General features: G+C 36.0%; 2 protein-coding genes across 15 annotated transcripts in view; one reads left to right on the top strand and one right to left on the bottom strand.

The window, feature by feature from the left end:
* Positions 1-27,225, bottom strand: part of RALGPS1 (Ral GEF with PH domain and SH3 binding motif 1) — an 89,082-nt gene that overhangs the window by 39,091 nt on the left and 22,766 nt on the right. The window lies entirely within an intron of this gene.
* ANGPTL2 (angiopoietin like 2) lies at positions 6,175-24,227 on the top strand. The gene is made up of 5 exons (XM_052669342.1): positions 6,175-6,652; positions 15,639-16,495; positions 22,370-22,563; positions 22,752-23,022; positions 23,481-24,227. The coding sequence occupies exons 2-5, from the start codon at positions 15,688-15,690 to the stop codon at positions 23,678-23,680; spliced, it is 1,473 nt and encodes a 490-aa protein (XP_052525302.1). The 5' UTR covers positions 6,175-6,652; positions 15,639-15,687; the 3' UTR covers positions 23,681-24,227.

Raw genomic sequence — 27,225 nt, 5'->3', positions numbered from 1 at the left:
GACAAGAAGCGTTGGGCACACACTGGTATACAAGAGGTTTCATCTAAACATAAGGATGCACTTCTGTGCTACGTGGGTAATGGAGCACTGGCACAGGTTGCTAAGTGTGGAGTCTTCTTCCTGCAGATCTTCAAAAGCAATGTGGACATGGTTCTCAGCACCCTGCTCCAGGTGTTGCTGCCTGAGCAGGGGTTGGACTAGATGGCCTCCAGAGATCCATTCCCACCTCAAGCCATCAGTGATTCTGTGATATAATATACCTTGCTAAAAGAGATGCATCTATCTGGTCTTCAATATTTGTCTTTACTTACGTGACAACTCCGATTATAGCTAGGGGGACTTTATGTCTCTTTCTGAATCAAACTCTACTAACAGATCCACTGAAAGTATAAAAAAATGACTTTTTTTCCACTGGACTTTTCCCAGAAAAAGTTGATTAATTGGAAGTTGAAAGCTTTTTAGCTCTTGAATGAATTTATAAACAATCAGTCTTTGCTCTGGTCCAAGAATGCGTCAATGGCTTCTTCCTTATTTTGCTCTATCGATAAATGTGATTTTATAATGCTTACATTTTTTTCTCAGTCATGTCTCTTTTGTGTCCTCTAAGTCATAAGAAGAGGATCAAGAGCAAACCCAAAGCACAACAGAAGTATGTGTGCCTTAAGTTGCTCAATGTAATTCTTCAATTCTTTTAAAACATTAAGTATTAAATAGCAAAGAATAAACTTGAATGGAAATATTATTTTTTCACTAAATAATTAATTATTTTAAAAATTGCAGTTTTACTCTTCTAAGGCTGTTTGTGAATTGAGTGTAATTCCCTGAATAATTTTGGGTGAAATTTTCTTCTGCTAAGCTTGATTTCCTAATCAAAAGAATAGTTGTCATTTCCCCCCCCCCCCCCACCCCCCAAAAGCTCAATTCTGAAACGTTTTGTTCAGACAGAGCAACTGCTAAGTTAAACCATTAAAGTGAAATTCATTTTTTATGTTTAAAATTGTGTAATGCTGCTTTGGAAGAAAAAGGAATAGTCTTTCTGTGGAAGAAGATACATGCCTAACAAAACTGCCAATGGTTTTAATTGTTGTGTTGCTACTTCCCTTGGTGTTACAGATTGAGACTGACCTTTTCAAACTTCATTAACTTTCCCACTACAATGGCTGCTCAGATCTGTCATGGAAGCATTTATTTGTATTCAGTTCTTTTTTTGCAGAGACATTAAGCAAATAGACAACATCTATCCTTTCAGGAATTCAAAGAAAATAACAGTGACTCAATATCATAAGCATTTTCTGTTAATGCCTGGCAGGGGCAGCTGGAAATATTAGTGCTCTTAAAGAGACACAACATTTCAGCACAGTTACAAATGGTTATAGGCTTTAAAGGAAATGAAAGTAATAAAATTTTGGTGATTGTCTTTTCAGTTTGACAGCTGATTTAAAGTGCATTAGAGAAAACTGAACGTTCCTGAAAGACATTCACTCTTTCATGCATTGCATCCTCAACTGAGCAGTCTAATGACACAGTGAATATCATGCAAACACAAATTGTTTCTGACCTACATAAAGTCTTACTCTTCTTTAATATATTGACAACTTCATAGGGAAAAAAAAATATCTGAAGCAGGGCTGCTACTCCAAAGGCCACTGAAAAGTGCCTGTAAATTTCTAATACTGACTTTCTGAGAAGTCTCACCTGGAATACTAAAAGAACCTCAAGGAACTTATTTTCTGTATTTAATAAAAGGAATATTATTATTACATCATGCTTAGCAATTCCAAGACTAAAAAAAGGATATGAGTTCACACTGCTCCTGAATAACCTCAACCTAAGAGATCACTGGAGTTAAACATTCCACATTTGTTACGGTAGCAACAGAGCCTAACATAGCAAAACAGAAAAATAAGCATATCAGAAATCAAACAACTTTCAAGATACCAGTGTATGAAAGAAAATGTTACCAGAAGTTAGAGTGGAATTATGTTTAGGAATTTATGTCCAAAAAAGCCTCTGTCTGATGAAAATCATTCCTGCACCCACTGAAGCAGGAAAAAATTCCAAAGTTGATCGAAACTTCCCAGCACAGTCTTCCACCAGAGCACAATCACAGAGTACTACCAAATTTTATCATTTTCCCCCCTAGAACCCAACCATTTCCTTTTGCTCTTTTCATGAACCAGGAGAATAATTTATTTAAAAAAATAATATTGTAATAGTGATTATTTAATCATTCTGATGTTACCCAGCAGCAGAAAGAAGAGAATGCTACAAAAAGAGATGTAGGAAAAGGCAAATACAATAGCTGTTTGTGAGACTCAGCTTCCTTTCACCAGAAAGCTGTGGTTTAGAAACTTCCTGATATAGATCTTGTATAAATATTTGTGTGTTTAAGTCTGGGTGGCATTTCTTCTTTACAGCATTTCTTCTCTGAATCTGTCAGTTGAATTTCTATTCCTCTCTATGCACTTTTTGCTGTTCTGTTTTTGGATTCGATAGATCTTGCGTCAAATGAATTCAGCAATTCAGCTACACACACTTCACAAAGTAATGTGTTTGTCTGATTTCCCAAAGTTCATCTGTTTAAGACTGCCACATTCTCAACTATTTTGCTTAACTAGAGCTTCTAATCACCGACTCAAAATTAATTTACATGACCAAATGTTTTACAGTATTTCTATTAAGTTCTCAAGGCCAAGTTTAGCACTATGCCACTCCCTTGCTGTCCGAATTACTCTGGTGAAGAAAACTGTCAGCTTTCAAAGCCAAAACGAGCTGTGATCTTTCACTATTCCTAAAATCTGCTATTCTCCAACCTGGGATTTGAATGGAAGTTGATTTCTGAAGATTCTCAGGACAGAAAAGAAATGCAACAGCTATGAAATGCCTTGAAAAACGTCACTAAGCATATAGAGTTCAATAAAAGCAACAAACTTCACTCTATTACAAATCTGAGAAAAACGCATTCCCATTTGGTCCAAACAGAATGCCCGCGCAAAGCTAATTCTGTTCTTCACTTTTACAAATATCCAGTTTATCCAGTTCCACACCAGTCAGCTCAGATAATCTATAAACACCTGGCACAAATAAAAACTCCCTACCACCTAGTGAAGAGGCACATCTTTATTCTTTGCAACAGACAAACTGTAACTGAAACTGCTTTGTCACAACAATTTTGAACGATTCACACAGAAAAATTTCTGGAAACAGGCTATTCAGACCTTAAACTAAGAAAAAGCACTCAGCACCACTTAATCAAAAAGGTGATCTAGGTAATATTGCACTTTAGATTACTCAGAAATGAGAATGACCAAATAAACAAGGTCTGACTAATTCATTTATTATGGATCCTTTTACTTATAATTTTTTCTATAAGAGAACACCATCAATTTAAAAACATGCAACAGAAATCTTTAGCCTTCTTCATGGGGTTAAATTCCCAGGCATTTAATTGCGCTTATGTAATTGTACTAAAATCAATGAACTTAAGTGCATGCTAATAAACTTAAAAGTTGCCCACCAGTGATATATAAATTTGGTCCTAAATAAATTTCTTCAGTAATTCTGAACCCTCTTCTTGGAAATCTCTTACTTATGAGAACCTTACTACTCTGAGGTGTAACATCAAATTAGAAACATGTATTTTTCTATGAAAGCAAAGAACTGGAAACACTCATTTTTAGATGAAAATGAAATATTCGACTCAAATGTAAGTGCAGTAGGCGCTTACTTTCCCAGCTCTATAAAGAGCCAGGATTCAGAGAGACTGATCTGCACAGCAGTTCATTACTTTCTTATCTTGGCAAATACCCACGGAAGCCACCTCTCCTCACTTTTCCCACTCCCTACTTCCCTCTCTCAAGAAGTGCTACACATCTGTAGGTTGAAATGGCACCCTGGAGATGAGGGAGGGGGAATCACAGATAAAGCTGAAGAAAACTCATTGGATCTTTTGGTAAATCTGTCAAATGAAGAGAATTACCACAGTGCAGTTCAAATAAGCTTTTTTCTTTTTTTCTTACAGTACAAAATTAGTGCATCTAGAAAGCTCCGAAATTCTTTAATCTTAAGTGTCCAAATGCCCCTAACTAAAAGCACTACCATGGCCACTCCAGTGCCTTCTTTGTGTTCTCTTTGTCTAGAGAAAGAAGTAAGCTTTCAACTTAAATTACAGAATAATGACACTATAATGTAAATAGCAAGTGAGAGGTGCTAATGTTCCCCACCACACATTGAAGACCTTCAGCATCCAAGGCCAACAACAACCAAGGTCTCACATTGAACATACAAGGAATTCATATTACTAAAGCATAAAGAATTAGTAGCATAATGGATCTAAATCTCCTTGCTCATTGTTTGACTAATCTAAACGTGGTCATATTGCCTTCCTCAGTTTCTTCAAATTACAAAGATCTTCAAAACTGTCTGAAAAACTATGAACAAAGAAATAATTTGGATACAGCTTTTAAAAGATGACCATGACACAGAATTACAGCAAGGTAAGTTTGGTTTGCTAAGTTGTTGATAAAAGGTGTTTAAAAATGAACTTCTTTACACTGTTAAGTGTAAATTTTAATTCCAATAATTTCCTTTCAAGATTCCCAGGAAGTTTTCAATACACGATAAATATCACATTAACTCAAAAGATCATTCCAAAAAGCTGAAAAGAGCAGAAGTGTTCTACACTGAGTTCTGTAATAGTATATTCTTCCATAGTAGCCAAATGAAAATCTTTCAGACTACTAATATCACAAGAAGGTAAACATTACATAACATACACTGGAGATCATGTAAAATCATGGATTATCAGTGTGCACTAAATTGTAAGAGCTTGCTTTAAGTTGGATAATTTTATTTTCCTTCATAGGAACAGGCTATTTCCTGACCTAGGAAGAGACAGAAACAAGAACACCAGTGCTATTCCAAATAACACAGCACTGCTGCTCACTCTTTTGCCGACGTTCAGAAGGATCAGTTTATAAAAAGTAATAATAATTAAAAAAATCAGCAGGGACTACATCACAGTCCAGATGGAATATGAGGACTGCTCCAAAAGTAACACATACTGTTTCATTATGTTGGCCCATGACGTCAGAGGTGGATGTTGGTGGGATGGCAGAAGAGCTAATATTTTGTTAAATTTTGTTGTTGTCTGATAGAATTGAATCTGAAATGGAAGTGTGGATGGAGCAAAGGTGTGCCACTGAATTTCTCCATGAGGAAAATAATTGCACCCATTGACATCCATTGGCACTTGCTGAACTTTTATGGAGATCAAACAGTGGATGTAAGCACAGTAAGAGGTGGGTGGTGGTATCAGCAGTAGTGACAGTGACAGGTGGATCACATCTTGTGGTGCAGGGTTTTTGTTTGTTTGTTTGTTTGTTTTTTTAAGAGCACAGCATGCGCGCTCTTGTTCACTGCAGGTGAAAATGCAAGGCTAATGGCAGTGACTGTTGAAAAGGACCATTTTGTAGCTGAGAATTTGCTCTATCAAGTAATGCTATCATGCTCTTTGTATCTGTTGAAGTTTTCAAGAAAATAAACTGGAAGCATTACTTTTGAAACTACCTACATACGTTCCTTCTCTCTACTCATAACGTTTTGCAAAAAGCAGGAAGCATTCCGCCACACTCCAACATTTTGGAGACAAATCCTTTGCAGTTACACATTTTAACATCTTATTTCACCTAAAAGTCCAACCCAGACTCACACCATCTCTGGGATTTCTTCCTAACACTCTGGAACTACCACAGGAAAAAATAACTTTCCTTGAGATTATCACTGATTATTTAATCAACAGCAACAACATAAGGGGCAATTTGCCTGGCTCGAATTTTCTCCCGTTTTTAATGCTATGGAACAAATGGTCATGACTTGTGGTTAAGACGTCTCAGCTACAAAAAAAGAGTGTAGAAAAATGCACACAAATGCAATAGGTTACGCAGCACCAGGAGTAAAGCAAAACGCTCGTTTGCTCGAGCAGGACACTGGCACAGCCCTGCCATCTTGCAGCCGGCCCGCAGCGCCTGGCCCGGCCCCGGGGCAGCCCCGCGCAGCGCGCTGGGCGGGCGCTGAGGTCAGAGCGCCGCCGGGTCCGGCCCGCCTCTGCTGCGCCGCTGGCGGGAGGGGAGGCCCCGCGCGCGCCTTTCGCCTGTGGATCCCCAGCGCCAGGGGGAGGAGGAAAGGCTCATCCAGCCAACCAGAGCCTATCGGCCTGCTGCGTGCTTCCCCCTCCCCAGATGTAAGTCTCCCACAAAGGAACTGAAGTTCAAATAAGGCTGCTTCAGCCTTGCAAGAAATGATGAAATCACGATTTTAAAACCAGAATGCCGAGTTCTCTCCTACCAAAAGGAAGCCTGTGTCTCAACAGTAATACTGTACAGACACATGGCCAAGCTGTGAAAAATCTTTAAAAAAAAAAAAAAAAAAAAAGAAAGGGAATATTTTTGTAGAACATCTAGATATTTGCTTATTCAACTTCAGTGCAGCATATAAAGCTTTTTGGCTATAGACTTCAGGCTACCGTCACAGAAGAGTTGTGTGTATGATACCAACAGCCAAGTGAGATGTCACGGCTCCTGTGGACCAACGGTACTGACCAGCTTTGATGAAAGCTCGCTAAGGACAGAAGAAAGAAGACTAAGGAGGCAGGGTAAGAATGCATAGTACCAATGGATTAAATCTAAAATATGCAGTTTTTTGTATGCTGAGTGTCCAAAGACTGATTTGTTTGCATGTGAGCAAATGAAGGCTTTTCAAAGACATTACACTACTGCTTTCTAGTACTAGCAACAGACCTCTTTTCTTCCATTTTCACAAAATAAGAATGAGCACATACAGATTTTGTTGTGGAAATAATTGAGAGATTTTATGAAACTAAGCACTGAAAAGCAACATTGCCATTATTTTCTCGAATATGACATTTATCTTACCTTATTTAATTCTGCATGTAACTTTGGGCTTAGTGCTTCAAACTGGCTGCAAAAGCTTTTGAATGCTGCATGTTTCTCAGGAAACTTTTTAGGACATTCTGATTTCTAATAGTAACTTTTGTAACGGACTGCTAGTATTAAAAATAATGAAATCTGCATTCTTTCACACACTTACGCCTGATCAAAGGGACACAACAGTTCCTGGAACTTTGAAGAGTCTACAAAGTAAAGTTTAATTACAAAAAAAAAAAAAAAAAAAAAAAAAACCCAACATAGCATCTGTATTTTTATGTAAAAATTTACTGTGTAATCCAACTACTTTTCGTGAGCAAAAAGGTTCACATTTACAAAAATATGAATCTGTTTAAGGGCTATTATGTACTAAGTGTACATCTAAGTGCACACACTATGAATACTTTTTGCTGGTGATCGGATTAAGTGAAAATAAGGTGAGGCCGCTGCTAAAGGAAGTAATAACAAAAGCAGTGCTCTCAGTAACTCCATTCTGAGTCTAGAACAGAACTCTAGTAAAGCACAAAGAACAATCCACTAACAATGACTAAAATTCCTTTTGGGTAATCTTGTAACTAAAAAAAGCCTTATACTTTTGCAAAAAAACTTTAAAAAGTTACATGGCAGCAAAGGATACATAATTTTATGAAGTTTCCTGCAGCAGCTGGCACTATTTCAAAACAAAAGTTCTGCAGGAAGGAAGGCACTGTCATTCTAAAGCATTTCGTTACTAATCCATTCCCCTCAGTGACAAAAATCCTTCTTTTAAGAATAATGAACTAGTTTTTTCAACCAAGATTTTAACACAAATTTAAATGGACAAAAAAAGCGAAGTATAGAAAGTACAGAATGCATTACAGTCAAAGCTTCCAAAGCAATTAATAGGTTTCCGTCAGAAGCCTGGCATGGCTTAGAATGGAAGCAAGTAACTAGTGACAAAACGAACAAAAATCACTCCGCCCAATAAACTTGGAGTTAAACTTCCTTTTACATCACCCTTCTGTAACTGAAACTGCATGCCATTACGTGTCAGCCCTTTCCTATCCCTATTATACTTCCATCAAAACCTTAAAACTTTTCCTAATACACGTGGCATGCACATACTGCTGTGCTTTTACCAAGCTGAAAAATGTGGTGTTCTGGTTTTTGTACAGCAGTAATTTTCATTGAAAAAAATCAACTGCAGGAGTTAATTCTGAACTAAAAGCAGTATTGATGGAAGTTCCTTCCCCTTCAAATACAATACAAGCAAAAATGAAGTAATCACACCGAAAATGAAGACTACCTGAAAAATTAATAGATTAATATAATTCAATCCTTCACACCCTTTCACCATAGAACACAAAAGCATTAAAGAAACAGTGAAGAAAACAGTTTCTTCTCTACAATAAACATCCCAAATTATGTGTCAACACACAATCAAGTCAGATAGCTTATGTTTTCAAGCAAAACTGCTGTAAGATCTAATACTGCATCTTTTGTAACTATGCATTCATTCATGCATCTAAATTCTTGAGGAAACCACACACAATATCCCACAGCATGGAGTGCGTATAGGGAAAGCCAGCCCTCCAAATGACTGCTAACCCCAGCACACTAAATATGACTGATATACAAAAAAAAAATACTGATTAGCCAACAGAACTGAATTTTGTCACAGTGTGTACTAATGCAGCAAATCAAACTCATCTGTATGCAACTTTTCTTTTTCCTCTAAGTCAAAACAATCATACAGGGAAATCTCAGAAAATACTAGCAGTGTGCAAATAGCAAGCATGTCATCTTTCACACACACAGGATATATATATATACAGGATATATATATATATATCCTGTATATGTATATATATATTTTTTTCTATCTATCTGAGTATTTCTAAAAAGCTTGGAGGTATCAGTACTTTCAGCTCTGACATGTTAGACCTGCACGTAAACTCAGAAGTTCAGTCTGCACTGTAAGTCCTGTGAATTGTTCATCCTGCTCTGACTCACAAGGGCAGGAATAAATTTACAGTGTCAAATCTCATCTGTCTCTAATTCTTTAAGGAAACTAAAGCCATGTTGAACTCTGCCAGCCCCCCAAAAAGAAAAGGTGACAAGAAATAATAAAAGTAATAAAAATAATAACGAAACTAATTTTTTAGGTGTGACGTGTGTACTCTGGGTGCCTTTTTAAGGAAATTGAATAGCAATGAGGAAAGATGGTAGCAACTAGTTTTTAAGAACAGTTGTTATTATAAGTCGTAAGTTAAATAGGGAATTTTATTTTGCTTTGACAGTTACAAACACTCCTGCTTAAGTGTAAAAAGTCAGGTGGAAAACTACTTTCTTTATAATGACTATGATAACTGAAGCCTGATAGACAAAAACGGTATCCTTGGGTCCTTGCAATATACAAACCTTTAAAAATATTTTTTTTTAAATTGCTATCTTCATCATATGACAAAATCTTAAGTTTTGCTCCTCAAACCAAATTGGTTAAGTATTTCGATCAGATTATCTTTGCAGTAAGGTTAACTACACAGTATTGAATAACCATATAACAATGGTTAATGAAGTCCCTAGAAATCCCTTTGTGTAAAGCAGTCTCCAAGAGTAGATACAGTGCCATTTATCATTTGGACAGAAGCTACGTTTATATATCTCAGCGCCTGATATTTGCATACCTACAGTCCTCTAGCTTAATGACAGTTTACTATATATAGAAAAACAAGAACAGCAGCAAGAAGCACGTGAAGTGCTTTTAGCCTACTGCTTCCTCTAAGTACTCTATCTGTAGAAGGAATTCATACTGATTAAAACTGTATTTTGATATGAAATTCAGTCAAGTCTTTTCCATATTTGTCTAAGGGAAGGTCTTCAACACAGGATTTACAGAGCTCATTATTTTGCTATAGTATGTCTTTAAAACGCTATATTACAGGTGATGTCTTCCTTAAATGTCAAAACATTTCCTCCTTGAACTGACTCATAATACAAAATAAAGGAAAACTGATTTCACTGCTTAGTCACCATTCACTGGTTTCCCTGTTTTCTCTGTTTTTTTGTGGATCACAGTGTGTAGGTATTAAAAAAAGGCTACAGACTCTCTGATATAAGAGGTGAATCTCTCAATAGCTGAAATAACATTACAAAACTACTTGAGATCTATGCGCAGAAGTACTGATCATACATACAGAGGCTTTCATAAAACCTTTTCTTTCTAGAGTTATATTGCAAATGTCCATTTTATTTAAAAAAATACATCAAGAGAGAACAGCTATAGCACTGATGGGTTATTGATGGAATTTTTAAAAATGGTTATACCTTATTATATTATTCCAAGTTATACTTTTCATCTCATACATATATACACTCACTCTCATTTTCACATGAAACTCAAATGCATAGGTAAAATACTTCAGAAAAACTTACAGAAATTATTGAATAAAATATGTGTGTGTCTACTTTGGAAAAATGAAATCAGAATAAACAACGGAAAAAAAGGTACACATGCTGGAATGTCTACAATTAAGTGCACATTCTGCACTAGTGTAAAAACTCACACTGTTGACATTACTACCTTTCACACTTTCTCTTAAGGTAAGCCAATTTAAAAAAGAAAAACAACTCTGAACATTTGTCAAACAGTAATACTTTGCAAACAGAAATATTTTTAACTTCACCATTTCAGGACTGCGGCAGTAATGAAGTCCAAGATGAGAAGCAGCTGTTAATTTCAGATGGTAAAATACTTAACTCTCATTGAAATATCATCTGTAAGTTTCAATATATTCATAGCAATCAGAAAGTAATATATACTTTGACTAACCAAAATTTCTTCAAGTATGATAGAGTACAGAATAGGCGATCATTTCCAAGCAAAGCCAAATAATGATTTTATTTGCTTTTTCCATTTAAAAGACAGGAAAAAAAAACAATTAAAAGCTGTAGCATTCAATAACCATTTCAGAAAATTTGTTTCCTTTTTTCAGCAGGTCATGAAACATCCTCAGTTGAGCGAACAATGAATGAGAAAACAAACCAACTCACTGTTACCTTCTTTCAGCTGTATACATAAATAGACCAACATTTGGTCTACAACTTGAAATATCACCAAAACACTTAGCTCTAAGTTAACATAAAACACAGTGGTGCTGCCAGATGTTTTTGTACAGATGCAGTTATTCAGGTAAAAACAAACCAAGTTTTCATCTGAGTAATAAATACTACCAAGTGTGGTAAGCATCAACAGAACTAACTTTAGTTGCATCTGCACTAGTATGCGCTTGGCAGTGTACCAACTCAGCTCTTGTAAAACAATGTTGTGAGGAGGACACAACTATTGAACTGCCAGAATCTAAATGTAAAACTGCTTACAATTCTCTTACCTTTTCTAATCAGAAGTTCTATTGTATTATTAATTAGAATTGCACTTCTCTTTCTTAAGATTCTTTCACTTCTGTTTTCATTTGCATGGTTGTTTGCTGGAGAAGTTCTGATAGGAGAAAGACATTTCCAGCAAAGAAAATTCGCACCAAACCTCTAAACATGCCTTTATATGATGCCCTCTTGTGCAAATAGCGAAGTTGAAAATCTGCAAATAACTAAGAGGGATTTTGCAATGGTGATGAACTTGATTACAATACAGTTTCCTCCTAGTCCAGTGCAGAAGAGTTGATAGGAAGGGGAGAGAGAAAGAGCGGGGCTTAGCCAGAAAAACAGGAAGAAATGAATTATCAGCAAGAAGCAGCACTAGTTAAGGACAAAAGAGTACAGGCAATTACTTCGCACAATACAACAGAAGAAAATAGAAAGCCAGTGTACTAATCTAATATCTAATAGGTAAGACCATTGTCTCTCGTGAGAAGGAAATCCTGATGTCCTATGAATTTCATAGTCTCAAAAAAGAGGAAGCAACTCAAAAACATTAAAACATTTCTCAGAAGTGCTTATCTCACTACCCTCCCCACTAACCCTAGCAAGCTTTTTTCCTCCCTAAAAGACTCATCATTCAGAATTTTGCAAACAAGCACATTAATTAACAAGTTTGTTTGAATCTAACTATGAAGAAACGCTATTTATCTGATATAGCCTATCATAATATGGAACAAATAGTCTTCATTCTGAACTTTTTTTTTCCCCTCAAATCAACAAGTAGAAAGAATGAAAGACACAGCACTGTTTCATAAACAGTCTGCTGGCAGGAAGACATGAAACCAGAACATTTCTGTTTGTTCTGTTTGTAAAGCATTCTTTTACAAATGTACTTTTATTTCCAACATTTCCTTTTATAGGAAGAGCACCTTAGAAAAAGATGACATACAGACAAGATCATGAGCAAGCTTGCTGATGATACAAAGTTGAGAGGATTGGCTGACACGCCTGAAGGCTGTGCTGCCATTAAGCGAGACCTGGACAGGCTGGAGAGCTAAGCAGTAAGAAACCGGATGAGGTTCAACAAAAGCAAGTGTAGAGTCTTACACATAGGGAGGAATAATTGCATGCACCAATACAGGTTGGGGGATAAGCTGCTGGAGAGGAGCTCTGTGGAGAGGGACCTGGGCGTCCTGGTGGACGACAGATCAGCCATGAGCCAGCAGTGTGCCCTTGTGGCCAAAAAGGCCAATGGCATCCTGGGGTGCATTAAAAAGAACGTGGCCAGCAGGTCGAGGGAGGTGATCCTCCCCCTTTGCTCTGCCCTGGTAAGGCCTCATCTGGAGCACTGCGTGCAGATCTGGGCTCCCCAGTACAAAAAAGACAGGGATCTCTTGGAAAGAGTCCAGCGGAGGGCCACGAAGATGGTGAAGGTCCTGGAGCATTTCTCTATGAAGAAAGGCTGAGTGAACTGGGTCTATTTAGCCTTGAGAAAAGACAACTGAGAGGTGATCTAATCCAGGTTCATAAATATCTGAGGTGTGAGGGCCATAGTGGTGAGGCCAGTCTCTTTTCAGTGGTACATGGAGACAGGTCAAGAATAAACGGACATAAGCTGCAGCATAGGATGTTTTGCAAGAACTTCTTTACGGTGAGGGTGATGGAGAACTGGAACAGGCTGCCCAGGGAGGTTGTGGAGTCTCCTTCTCTGGAGATATTCAAGTCTCACATGGACGCCTACCTGTGCGACCTGGTTTAGGGAACCTGCTTTGGCAGGGGGGTTGGTCTCGATGATCTCTAGAGGTCCCTTCCAACCCCTACAATTCTGTGATGAGAGAGAGAAGCATTTTAGCTTGCTATGATCATGCTGATGTCATTTACTGATGGTTATCTTCATTTTGAATGACTTTGAAATGTTAAGATGAGGCAAATTAACTCTATTCCATTTTTTTCTTAAACCATTCTTAAAAAAAAAAAAATCCTTTCAGCAGGTCAGAATAGTTGCATTTTTTGAGGGAAAGAAAGGTATTTCAATTCAAACACTGAAACAAAGCCCATTTTACACTCACTATGCCAGAGACATTTGCAGTAACAGCCCATCTGTATAGAAATACAAGAAATATTCCAGGCAATGCTGCAGGCTTAGAGCCTGCTGGAAGACTGTGGAAGAAATGGATGTGGGAATGTTGGTCAACACTCAGCTAAACATGAGACAGCAGCATGCCCAGATGGCCAAGAAGACCAATGGCATCCTAGCTTGTATCAGAAATAGTGCTGCCACTAAGAGCAGGTCGGTAGGTGATCATCCCTCTGTACTGAGGTCTGGTGAGGCTGCATCTCAAGTACTGTATTCAGTCTTGGGCCCCTCACTATAAGATCTCAAGGCTCTGAAGCATATCCAGAGAAGGGAAACAAAGCTGTGCTCCAGACTCCGCACAGGTCTTATGAGGAGTGGCTGAGGGAGCTGGGATTGTTTAGCTGGAGAAGGGAGGGCTCAGGGGAGACCTTATTGCCCTCTACAGCTCCTTGAGAGGAGGTTGCAGCAAGGTGTGGGGCTGACCTCTTATCCCAGATAACACCAAAAGGATCAGACGGAACGGTCTCAAGTTGCACAAAGAGAAGTTCAAGTTGGATATTAGGAAAAACATCTCCAGAAGTGTGGTCAGGCACTGAAATGAGATACCAATGAAGGTGAGGTTCTCTGGAGTCATTGTCTCTGGAGGTGCTGAAGAAACATCTAAATGTGGTACTGAAGAACATGGTTTAGTGGAGAAATATTGGTGAGAGATGGACAGTTGGAGTAGATAATTTTGGAAGTCTTTTACCACCTTGCGGTTCCTATGATGTATATATATATATATATATATATGTATAAAATAGAATATATGTATATATACACACACACACAAATGTTAAAATTAACCACGCTATTAGAAATATATGATATCAAAGAAGTATATGATACTTATTCATGCAGCTGATAAGAGAATGTTCTCACTCGTGGCAGTAGCACTAGTGCCAACTTCACACTTCCTGGAAGACTGGTGCCTATGAACCTGCAGTATTTAGTTATATTTTTGAAAGATTGTGATGGCCTCAGATTTTCACCTCAAGTATTAAGTTCCTCATAGAAAAGAAGTTAGTGTAATTTCATCGTAATAGACCTATAGCAGCATGTCAGTAAACACTAGCAGCTGATTTAATTAGCTGTGGGTCATCTTTGTCCCCCATGTGCATCTAAATGCATTTCTCCCCTTCCAAAGGAGAGATCATTAAAATCAGGCTGAGTGCAAAGACTGTAATTCCAGTGAGCCAGAATAAACGTAAATTTATGCAAAACACAAACACAAATTTTAGTTATCAATCACACTAGTTTGGAAAAACAAGAGATTCTATTGCCCATGGTATTTGGGCAGTAGAGGTTTTAATTAAGGACAAGTGCAATTTTCTCCACTTTTTTCCCCCCCAATTTTTATTATAAGGTTCAATACAGCAGACCAAACTAAAATTGTATTATTTCACCTTAGCAATAATTTCTGCAGCCATAAAATATTTCAAATGAGCTAATTAATATTTTTACAACTTCAAACAGCACAGATTTATCTACCTTTTGTTTACATTTAAGGATTATATTTGTACGTCTAGGAAATTAAAATGTATTTTATTATGTATTTAATATATGTATATATTTAAAATGAAAATGCGAATCACACAATCACACAATCACACAATCACACAATCACACAATCACACAATCACACAATCACACAATCACACAATCACACAATCACACAATCACACAATCACACAATCACACAATCACACAATCACACAATCACACAATCACACAATCACACAATCACACAATCACACAATCACACAATCACACAATCACACAATCACACAATCACACAATCAGTCACCCGGGTTGGAAGGGACCTCAAGGATCATGTAGTTCCAACCCCCCTGCCTAGCAGGGCCACCAAACATACACACCAATCTTGGAAACTTTTGTGGTACTTGCTTGGAAGTAAGGACTCTTCAAAGACTGGTATTTCAAACTTAATTTTTTGTGATTCTTCACAGGCTCTAGATAAACTGGCAACTCTTAACTGCTGTAGTCGTGATAATAGCAAAATATCTCATTTCTGATGACATCCCCACTAGCTGACATGAACTTGTACTTGTACAAGAAAATTACCTCATCTGTTCATAGTCAAACTAATTATGATGCAATATTATACTGTATGTTAAGTTATAGAACAAATTATTTTTTCTTTTTTTAAGCATGGACTGAATTTCCAATTTGTTACTTACATTAAATTTATTTTAAAACAGATTTTATGAAGTTCTTTGCAGAAGAATATTTGACCAGAAATAGAGGATCATGATGACAACAAAATTCATCTGTTTCATGCTTATAGCTGCTGTAGGAACTGCTGCTAGCAAAACACAAGAATTTGAAGACAATGATGAGGAAAGAGAACAAGAATTCATTTATATGAACAGATACAAGCGTTCCAGTGATCCACAGGACAAGTGTACCTATACCTTTATTGTACCTCAACAGAGAGTGACAGGTGCCATTTGTGTGAATTCTAAGGAACCTGAGGTTCTCCTTGAAAACAGGGTAAATAAACAAGAATTACAGTTACTTAACAATGAACTCCTTAAACAAAAGAGACAAATAGAAACTCTCCAGCAACTGGTAGAGGTAGATGGTGGGATTGTTAATGAGGTCAAGCTCTTAAGAAAAGAGAGCAGAAATATGAACTCTCGTGTCACACAACTCTATATGCAGTTATTACATGAAATTATCCGAAAACGGGACAATGCCTTGGAACTTTCCCAACTTGAGAATAAGATTTTGAATCAAACTGCAGACATGCTGCAGCTTGCAAACAAATACAAAGACTTAGAGTACAAGTATCAACATTTGATGACAATTGCAAATAATCAGTCAATAATAATTAACCAGCTAGAAGAATACTGTCAAAGAATGCCATCCATAAAGCCTCTGCCACAAACTCCACAGCCGCCAAGCAAAGTGTACCAGCCTCCTACTTACAATCGTATGATTAATCAGATATCTACTAATGAGATTCAGAGTGATCAGAACTTAAAGGTTCTGCCACCTACCTTACCAACCATGCCTGCAGTTACTAGTATTCCCACTTCAACTGATAAACCATCTGGTAAGTAATGTTACTGATATGTCTTTATTAATTTATAAGAATAAGGAGTAGGAAACATTTAGCAAAATAAATGATTTTGAATTGATTGAGATTCTAAGACCTGACACTGTCTGCATAAATTGAGCTGACTGTACCAGCTGCAGAAATGACAAAAACTCTTTGGGAGAGCTTACAGCCTGAGACGTAGCAGTATGACTGGACTTTCAATTTCTTGGACCACCAGAACTGTGGCTGCTACTACATAATGAAAATACTTTAACACATTTTGCAACAAAGTTCTAATCTGCTCCTTTTAAGCATAAAAAAAGTTCAGTACAATCACTCAGAACTTCTTTAGTCATTATGTTAGTACTATATTACGTCAGTTAAGATTATAGAAAGATGTAAGGCCATCTCTTGTGAGAAAAAAAAAAAGTTAAACCACTTTCAAATTTGTTACTGGTACAAATTATTAAACATGATATTAAAAAAATCTGCAGTATGAGACAGGATACCTCAGAAACTGACAATATATGAAAAAGTAAATGTAACTGATAAACTGATAATCATCTGGAGTATCTAAAATACTGTTTACTGTTTCTTTTAGCACAAGATTCTTTGGGCAGAGTTCAATCTGCATGATATAACAGCTTTCATATTTCAGATTGCTAAAGCCTGACTTTCCTAAACTTATGCTAACAGTATCAGTTTGATTTATTTCCAAACCTTTTATTAGGGAACAGAAAGTGGAAAATATGAGTAGGTGGATGAGACAATGGAACAGACTAAGAGATTACAGTAAATTTGGAGAGTTAAACAAAAGTTTTAGACTTCAGTCTGAATTCAAGTAACATTTGGTATTCAGATTCCTTAGAATAGTTGCCCTTAGATCTAGATACAGTATTCCATTTGAGTTAATAAAAAGCTAATCAAAATCGATGAAGACACTCCCAGTGAAGCAAATGAGACTTCAGAATGAACAACTTAAGAACCTATTTAACTGATGTTCTAATAGAGTTTTTATTTTTCTACCTCATTGTGCTTTTTTCCTCAAGAACACAAAATGGTAACAGGTGGCTTCATTTTAAACAGCGATTTTATGCTTCCTTCAGTCTTCATTGTTAAGTCTTTATTTGCAGCGTTTACAACTATCTCATAAACCTCAGTTCCAGCTAAAACATTTTTTAGCGTAGGAATTAATAAAACTGACAAGAGTAGAATTTAAAAATATTTTAAAAAGAATTTTAAAAGTATTTTATTTATTCCTAATGCAGATAAATTCACTGTCCTGAAACTTCAATTTTTAATTCTTTCTTAAAAAAGGAAGAAGTTATGTTTGCTTTTGCTCTCAAGTTTTTAAGTCCTTTTTGAGTCACAACTATTTTGAGATTCTGTGATTTTACAAATACATTTTTGTTGATGCTGGTTATGGAGCCAGTTTACTTTAGATGAATAGCAAATAAAAAGGAAAATAAAGTCCTAGAGATTCTATTTTTCTATTACTATTGTTTTCAATAGAAAGAAATCTCAATACCTTTCTAAAGGCCAGGAAAAAAAGTCAACTAAGATTACTTAACCAAAGGATGTTATGGTAATAACCAACCGCCTTCCACAAAAAACTATCCACATCAACACCTATGTTCTAACAGTCTGAATGAAGAATCACGTTCAGGAGAACATCAACAAACTTGAGGCTGTACTATCACACAGCAGAACAGAACAGATTTCACATGCATAGTACCTTTGCTGATTTATCTTCATACAGCATCTTCATTTTTTGCAAACAAATATTTTGAGTCATGGGTCACTTTGCAGTATGGTAGAAGTCCATGATACTTGCCTGAGAAATGCTGTTTATCTAGTTGACTATCATGTTGACCTTCAGAAGTCAAATCCCAATTTGATTTGACATCTGTTATTTTTCTCTTCACTGACATAATTACTAGAAAAAGAAGTTTCACACTTGCTCTGTACAAATCCACTCTGCTATTAATCTCTCTATTTCCTAGTTTGTAGCTAGAATCTAGTTTGATTTGTTCAAGGAAATGCCAAGAAGTGAAGCTAAGTTATCTAGCCTTTCATTTCCCAATTCCCCTTTTCCCAAGCTTTTTGGTGGGCAAGGAACATTTTAAAACTTGCTCAACATCCAGAATGTTCTCTACTTTCCAAACATATCTCAAAGCCCCTACCCACTATTAATGCCCAGAAGGATACTTCATCCAGTCCACTATAGGCAACTGGAACGAAATAGGAAAAACAAATGGGAAAGAAAGCAGCACCAAGCCATGAACACCACCACGCAAGCAAAAAACCCACCACGACTGTCCAGTCACTCAAAAAAACCAGAACATATACATTTTTGTCCAGTCCTTTTTGTACTTCTCAAGTTCTCAACTGTTGCTAAAGCTACTTAGTTCCATCAAACATCTAAAGCTACATGACCTTCTCAACAAAAACTAAATCAAAATGGAAGAAAGGTATTAGGTGCCACTTAATTTTAATCCGTTAACAGTCTTCATCAAAAAGAAGCACATCAATATTTTCCCTTGATCTTAAACTTATTACTGTGCATCAGCAATCATCCTAGCATCTGCTCTGTTTAAGCTTTCTTCATGTTTTCAGTGCTACTAGAAAGTTATGATCTAGCCACATCAGTTTTCCTTAGCCTTCTACAACAGAAAAAAATCCACTGCAGTGTCCTCAACAGATACTTCTTAATGAACTTCTAAACACTTTGCATTGTCTAGATAATTTTCTCTGCACACTCTTCTGAATTTGCTGAAGTTTGATGCATTTGAACTCATTTTCTTTAGTTTCCTACTATTCCTTATTAAGAATTACAGACTTCCTTATTTCATGATCAAAGATTGCTTTCACTGTTTTCCATTTCAAATTTTCAATCAGTCCATCCCTGCTTGCTGGGTTCAAACTTAGTAGAACATTAGTGGAACAAACTTAAGTGGAACATAAGATTTGAGAATTCCTATAAACAGCTATGTACTGTAATATCTCTGTTAATCATTCCCATAATAAATCCACTGACATTCATTATTTTGTCTATCTGAACTGCTTTTAGTACTATGACTACTTAACAGAAAAAAAAAAAGTAAGGCAAAGGGTTAATTTGAAAGAAAAAAAAGTACAGTATTTGACAAAAAAACATATCCAGTATGCAGAAAACATAGAAAATGATAGATGCAACAAAGTTAGAAGCCATAACAGTAATTTTACAATTTCAGTATGCATAAGTGTAATCTATACAGCACAGATAGAAGAATGAAGAGATGGATGGTAGCATATGTTAAATTTTTTCTGAATTCAGTTGGGATTATGTAACAAATCGGGGAAAAAAAAAAAACAGGCTGAAGATGTTCTTCTATCAAGACAAGAAATACAGTTTCAAATACTGTAGATGTCCCATTTTTGTAAGTGACTTCACTTTGTAGAGTATTTTAAGTATTCAGTACATTTTAGATAACAAGCATTTAAACATGTACCCATGTCAAATGTTCCTAAAAATATAATGAAAAAAATGTAATATCCTGGAACCCCTAGGAAGAGATGGGCAATAAATATCGAACAATAAGCAACATTTAAGTTAATTATGCACGCAACCTGCATAGAAAGTCAGATTTGTATTCCTGAGTTAATTCTCTGTTTTTAAACACCTCACATTCTTTCATTCCTATTAATGATTTTAAATTAACTAAAAGCTACACAAATCCAAGCTTCCAGTTACCTATTAAGCATGACATATGACTACTGTGTTCTAACAAAGGCAGATATTTGTAAAAGCTTGAAACCTAACTCATTTTAGTGAAACATTTTGCAGACTGAAGATGGTGCAAAGCAGAATTATGTGAATCTGAAGAACACTTTCAGTTCATGAATACTGGGCCAAAAATAGAAAAATTTAAAGGACAAAATACAATTAAGTCATACAACTCTGCTTTTTATTTTTAAAACAAATATTAGAAAAGCATATAAAAATATACTGTTTGGCACCGTTTAATTATTCCAGTTAAAAATCGAGGAATAGAATATGATTAGAGAAACTTTTCTGTCCACTTTAATATAAAATTCTTTTAAGAACACAAGTTCTGTCTTCAGAAACCACTTTTCATTGTTGGGTTGGAATTATCTGGGAGTTAATGCTTACATACAGCAAGATTTATCCTCTTTCTCATTAATAATTAAATTGTATGGGTCTCAAATAATTAAATAATACAAAATAACAAGCAGTTTAACTGCCAAAAGTACATTCATCCAAATGAATACAATCCAAACAATTAATGGCTACAGAAGAGAGAAATTAAGCAGATGCAAAACAAAACAACATGGCTGGAAAAAGTAATTATGCTGAGTTAGCAAAGTTACTTACAAACATATGTTGAATATACTTCGTGTTCCTCAACTTATCTTAGGACAGATTTTATTTCTGTGGGCACAGATGGATGCAAGTCCAAAGCCATACTGAAGATGTCAGACTATTAGTTATCAAAAACTACTACGGTCTTCATGTAATATAAATGCACAGTCACATTACGCATCTCCATCCTACAAAACCACTCAAAAATATTTCTGATGTTAAATGTGTGTTCTCTGTTGAAAGACATATTGATTACAAAGGTACTACATCTCAAAGGCCTGCTTTACTCCCTTGAAGTGACTTCTCCAAAACTACTGATCTGAAAAACCAGGATTCTCTCAGTAGTTCAAGTGAGGACCATTCTTGCTTTTCAGGAAAAGCAAGCGTATAGCATGTATGTAGTGTGAAGAAATTTACACAATTCCTTTTATTTGTCTTCCATATAACGGCAATATCTGTTACTGCTGGCTCAGTACCTTCCATAAGAAAATAATTGATAAAGTACATAGATAAGTACACAGCTCCAGCATTCAAAATACAACTGAAATTTACTCAACTCCATGGATAAGCATAACATAAAAAAAAAAAATCTACAAATACATAAAACCATAAAAACTTTAAATAAATTAAACTAGTTATTAAACTAAAAAAAAAAAAATTAAAAAACTCAATGATCTCTGGAGGTCCCTTCCAACCCCTACAATTCTGTGATTCTGTGATGCCAGCACTCATTACACCTATCTCCTTCTACCTCTGTGTCCCAGAACACTGCATCTGCATAAGTGTTTCCCGAAATCTGAACAGTTAGCCACAACAAAAATAGAGAAGTAGCCTAGCAGGAATACAAAATTGCAATCTGTGAGCATGACAGAGGAAACAAGAACACACTACTGCCACAGATAAAAAAATTGGATTGTCTCCTGGTACACTAACTTCTGATACTGTTAAAAAGACAAAACAACAACAACAGAAAACACAGACCATTCCATGAAACTAATTTATTACTACTTCATTTACTAACTGCAACAGCAGCACTTCCACTTTCAGTGTTAGACAATGAATTATGAAAAAAAAAAAAAAAAAAAAGAGTAGATCAACTGAAATAATTTTAAAAGGAAGATACTTTAAGCAGCAACATATGCTTCACAGTGACTGCTCAGAAGAGAAATCTGACAATCCTTCCTTCTTATCATTCTCTTTCCTAAAATATTAGCATTCATCTAGAGTAATTCCTATTTGGTTTCTTGGAAAATATAACCAATGTTATTAGAATTCCGCTGCCTTAAGAATCTACCTGTATCAGTAATTCATCGTGAAACGTTCCAGCAATAACATTACAATGAAGTAATCTGCCTCAAAAGACTTAGTGTTCACCATGGCCTCAATAAGACAAAAAAAAAGCCACAAACAACAAATGTGGAAATACACTCTAAAAAGCACAGAAAAACGCTAACAATTCAAACACTGCTCTGTATTTAAGTTATGCTCAATTACATTGTGACTGCACTCTTACTGTTTTGATACAGGACCCTGGAGAGACTGTCTACAAGCATTAGAAGATGGCCATGACACAAGCTCCATCTACCTTGTAAAACCAGAAAACACAAACCGACTCATGCAGGTCTGGTGTGATCAACGGCATGACCCCGGTGGCTGGACAGTCATTCAAAGACGGCTGGATGGTTCTGTCAACTTTTTCAGAAACTGGGAGACATACAAGGTTAGGACAAGTGAGAAGTTTAATGTCTTCTACCCTCTAAAAGTTACTGGTAAAGTAACTTAACAGATGGGTTTAAAGTCTGGCTGACAGCTTACTTAAAAAGGAGCTTGCTATCTACTTAAGAATACATTCAGATTTACCAATAAAGCAGACACAGTACTAACATGCTTCTCTTGCTTCCTTTGTAGCAAGGATTTGGTAATATAGATGGAGAATATTGGCTTGGCCTAGAAAATATTTATTGGTTAACAAATCAAGGCAACTACAAACTGCTCATAACAATGGAAGACTGGTCAGGTCGAAAAGTATTTGCTGAGTATGCTAGCTTCAGACTGGAGCCAGAAAGTGAGTATTACAAGCTGAGACTGGGACGCTACAATGGCAATGCAGGAGACTCTTTCACTTGGCACAATGGTAAACAGTTCACCACATTGGACCGGGACCATGATGTATACACAGGTAACAAGGCCTTTTTTGGTCTCTTGTATAATATATTGTGGCTGTACACAAAAGATAAAACTTAACTGGCAACTTTTAAAATGAGAATTTAACTTACGAAGCAGAAACTGACAAACTGATGTGTTAACCAACTCCTATACATACTGATTTAATTAAAAATTCTCACAGAAACATCATTGTATATGCATTAAATTACATTAAACAAGGGTCTGTAAAAAATACTATGAGGGTTATTTGAGACAATAATGCAACAGATTTTCCAGTGAAGGAGAGCAAGACTAGTGAGTCTGTCTGCAGAACATGGACCCTTCTTGACGAAGGCTCAGTTCACCTTGCACACACCGCACAGTTTACACATTAGTAAATACATAGTTTTAAAAAAATGCAATTTTCGTTGAGCTTTTTTGCTTGCTATAAGATTTTTGTTTCTGAGACTGAAATGGAGCTCTCTTTTACAGGTAATTGTGCTCATTACCAAAAGGGAGGATGGTGGTACAACGCATGTGCTCATTCAAATCTCAATGGAGTTTGGTATCGCGGCGGACACTACCGCAGTCGTTATCAGGATGGCGTTTACTGGGCTGAATTCCGGGGGGGATCATACTCACTGAAGAAAGTTGTTATGATGATAAGACCTAACCCCAACACATTCCACTGAAATAATTTTTCCTTTGGCTAGCTTTCTCGTTCTGTTCTAAAAAATACGTAAAGCTATACTTTTATTACCTGGAATTATCTTTTCAGAAATAATAAGGAATGTAAGATATTGTACATTTATTGCTAAAATGTGAGGGCTTGTATATTGTGTTTCTAAGAATCATTCCAGGAAAATAAAAGCTGAAGAAAAAGGAAAGTGACATAAAATTCAGAACCCCTCTTTATACTAAAAGCTGTTATATTTTGCCTGTTAGAATTGACGTGCGAGATAGACTGTAGAGAGATTTTCTGGTTTTTATGCCCTGTAAATTAAATTTGGATGCTAAAAATACTGCCACAACACTTAAATATTTTTAAATGTTATATTATGTATAAATATTCTCAATTTACAAACTGTACAGCAAGAGGTTTATTATTATTATGAGCAATTACTTGACGCAGGAAATCATATCCTTTGAACTAGGTAGCTGGTACATGTACAGTAGTGTGATTATTCTAATTTAATCTTTGTTAATTTACATTAATAAAATTAGTATGTATAACTTGAATTTACTGTTGTGATAAGTCCAGTCTTTCCTCTTCACTCTGAGCATTTTAACAATCCGTTCCTATAAATCAGAATTCATATCTGATTCAAGCATTTTAGATGTTTTCTGTTGTTTTTTTTAACTAAAATGAAGTAGCTGCATAAGTAAACTAATCTAGATTTTCTATGGATATAACATGCTGTATAGCCAATGTGTTATACTGCTCTCTATAACTGTGACAATATTTTGCACCAGATGCAGTCATTACCTGCTGTATAGGCTCTGTGATCAGAAACGGCTGGATATAAACTGACTACCCAACTTTGCAGGCAAATGAGGGATACCAATATATAAGCTATTTAATATTCTTAACCATTAGATAAAAGTTACATAAAGAAGTTATCCGTAGCCACAAACAGTTATTTGCCATATTTCACAATAATATTGATGTCAAATCATTATACAGATTTATTAATCTATATTTCGAGTTTCGTAACAACTATGATACATGGACTGGTATAATTCTAATATTCTTCTGTGATAAATTTCTAAAAGATTGTTACAACAAGCCCTTCAAAACAGAGACAATCATGAAAAATGTAGGCTAACGAATGCATGTACAAGGGAAAGCAAAAGCTCCTGGAAACACAGTACATCTTTTAGTAAGTCTGCAAGACACTAGGTATTTTTGCTCACATATCTTTTCTCTCTTTACCTCATCACTTCTTTACAAAGTTATGATGTGCATTAAACTGATGTGTGAAGTAACATATGCTGTATATAAGTGAAAGCAGGGTTTTTAATAAATAAGATTACAACTATAATATTGTAATCCTTTAAAAAAGCAAAAAAATGTTTTTTTGACATGCTCAGATTTCATCTTGTTCTAGTTCAGGTTACTCACAAAAAAGTCAAATTAATTTCACACAATTCTGCCTCATGATTCACATAAACTCTGCAATACAACTATTCATGCATGAAATGCCTAAATATGGCAAAAAATAAAGTGATTTCTAGCTGAGAAAAAAATGCTGAATTTCCATACATCCCAGAGAATAGAAGCTTTTGGTAGGCCACAAATTACAAGCTTCAAATACCACTCAGGCTTTATCTTCCACTGGTACTCTGGAAAACAATTAACCTTCTGAAAAGAAACACTATACACACCTACGGGCTAAACAGCTTGACCACAGTGAAATTCCTACTGATGTCTGCAATAACCAGTATTTTTGTCAGAACAAATGCATGAAATAGGTTGACACCGACCTTTGAAGAGCTACTTTAAACTTCTTTAATATGCATGGTTTGTATGTATGTTAAATTCTTCATATGTCTATGACTAAACAATCAGTTTCCTAAAAATATTTTAGCTTTGCAATATCCTGAGATCACATTCACATTCCATGCTTCTCTTGTCCTCCTTTGGTAACATGCTACCATAACACATACACAGTAGGAGCACAACACACCTCTTATACACATAACAGGTATATTAGCCATGTATCTGTTAGTCTGGAAGAACTTCTTGCTGGTAAATGCTTGTCAACTTTTAAAACACGAGTTTACTATTACAGGCACTTTTCTGTAGAAGTAAATACTGCTACAGATGCATCTCCATAGTATACACTCAAGACAAGCTTTAAACCTATGTCTAGGCTGACAGTCTTCTGTTAAAATGACCATATTCCCTAACCACGTTACTTAAAATCTGAGTAATTAAGCCTAGAGTTTTGTCTAGATAAAACACAGAAGTCAGTGTGGGAAGGTGTGATTTAACTTTGGAGATACAAAGTCTGAGAAAAAAAAATAAACTTTGGCAAGCTAAGTTCTAAAATAGCACTTAGCTATGCTATACTTTTCCTCCCTGGAAAAGAATATGAGGAAGAAAAAGTCTTTTAAACAATTGTCTAGCTAAAGAAACTTCACTCTCCCCCCAGCACTTTCAGCACTCTCAGATGAATTCATAAGAATAATAATAATGCAAACTGGACACATTTTTCCAAATTTGCATATGCATATGCAAATGACAGAACATCTCGGTTTGTTGAAGGTGTTATTTTAAAATATTATTTGCACACTTTCTTGATCAAAGAGATAATGTACACTTCTTGATAGCAGAGGTGAAAAAATAGAAGTGTGATTTGGAACTAATACCAAAATAATAAATTTAAAAAAACCATCCGATTCTTTTAGCACCCCACTCCTGCTGTGGAGTGGGTGCCACCCATCAGATCAGGCTGCCAAAGGTCTCATCCAGCCTGGTGTTGGGCACCTCCATGAACAGGGCATCCACAACTCCAGGCAGCTTGTTCCATCCTCCCAGTAAAAGATTTTCACTTACTATGTAATTAAATCTTCCCTCTCTTAAAGTCCCACCACTATCTGACCATGTAGAAGTTGGTCTCCTTCCTGTTTATAATCTCCCTTTAAATACTGAAAGGCTGCAATATTCAGCTTTTTATATGCACACTTCTGCAAAAAAAGCATTGTATTTGTCTTTTCTTGGGCTAGAAAATAATTACAGTAAATAATCTTACTGTTTCAGTTACAATACATAATTGCTCTCAAAATACAAGATTAAGTATTTCAGAGATTGATTTCTTTCTTCAGAAACAAACAAAATAAAGCACAACAGCAGTTTGAAGACATTCCAGCACAAAGAATGGCTTTGTTTAACAGGAATCCATACTTTTGGAGTGCTCTACAAGAATGCTGGCAATAGTACACTTCAGTACTATGCAAGAACTTCAAGTCAAAAGAGTAGTAAGGGAAGTAATGTCTACATGAAGACAAAAAGGGAGTTACTGAAAAAACAAGTCAATCATGTAAACTTGCACTGCAGTTTGCTCCCCATTTCAACATATTTACAAGAAACTGACACAAAGCAACTACAACTTAGAGGTACCAAATTGCAGTGTATCTAAAAGAAAATAGCCCAGCAAAAAATAAAAAGCTACATGAATGAGGTATTAGATCATGTTGTACTCAGAAGGCATTTCTGAAACAGTGCTCTTGTATA

The sequence above is a fragment of the Tympanuchus pallidicinctus genome, unplaced genomic scaffold, assembly GCF_026119805.1.
Source record: "Tympanuchus pallidicinctus isolate F22 unplaced genomic scaffold, pur_lepc_1.0 scaffold8, whole genome shotgun sequence".
Classification (NCBI taxonomy): domain Eukaryota; kingdom Metazoa; phylum Chordata; class Aves; order Galliformes; family Phasianidae; genus Tympanuchus; species Tympanuchus pallidicinctus.
This window is presented reverse-complemented; position numbering and strand designations above follow the sequence as displayed.

Excerpts from the sequence above, each read along its gene's own strand:
- ANGPTL2 (XM_052669342.1), top strand. The coding sequence starts at position 15,688 with ATGATGACAACAAAATTCATCTGTTTCATGCTTATAGCTGCTGTAGGA. Across the intron at positions 22,564-22,751 it reads GAAACTGGGAGACATACAAG|CAAGGATTTGGTAATATAGA; the intron begins GTTAGGACAAGT and ends CTTCCTTTGTAG. Across the intron at positions 23,023-23,480 it reads GGACCATGATGTATACACAG|GTAATTGTGCTCATTACCAA; the intron begins GTAACAAGGCCT and ends TCTCTTTTACAG.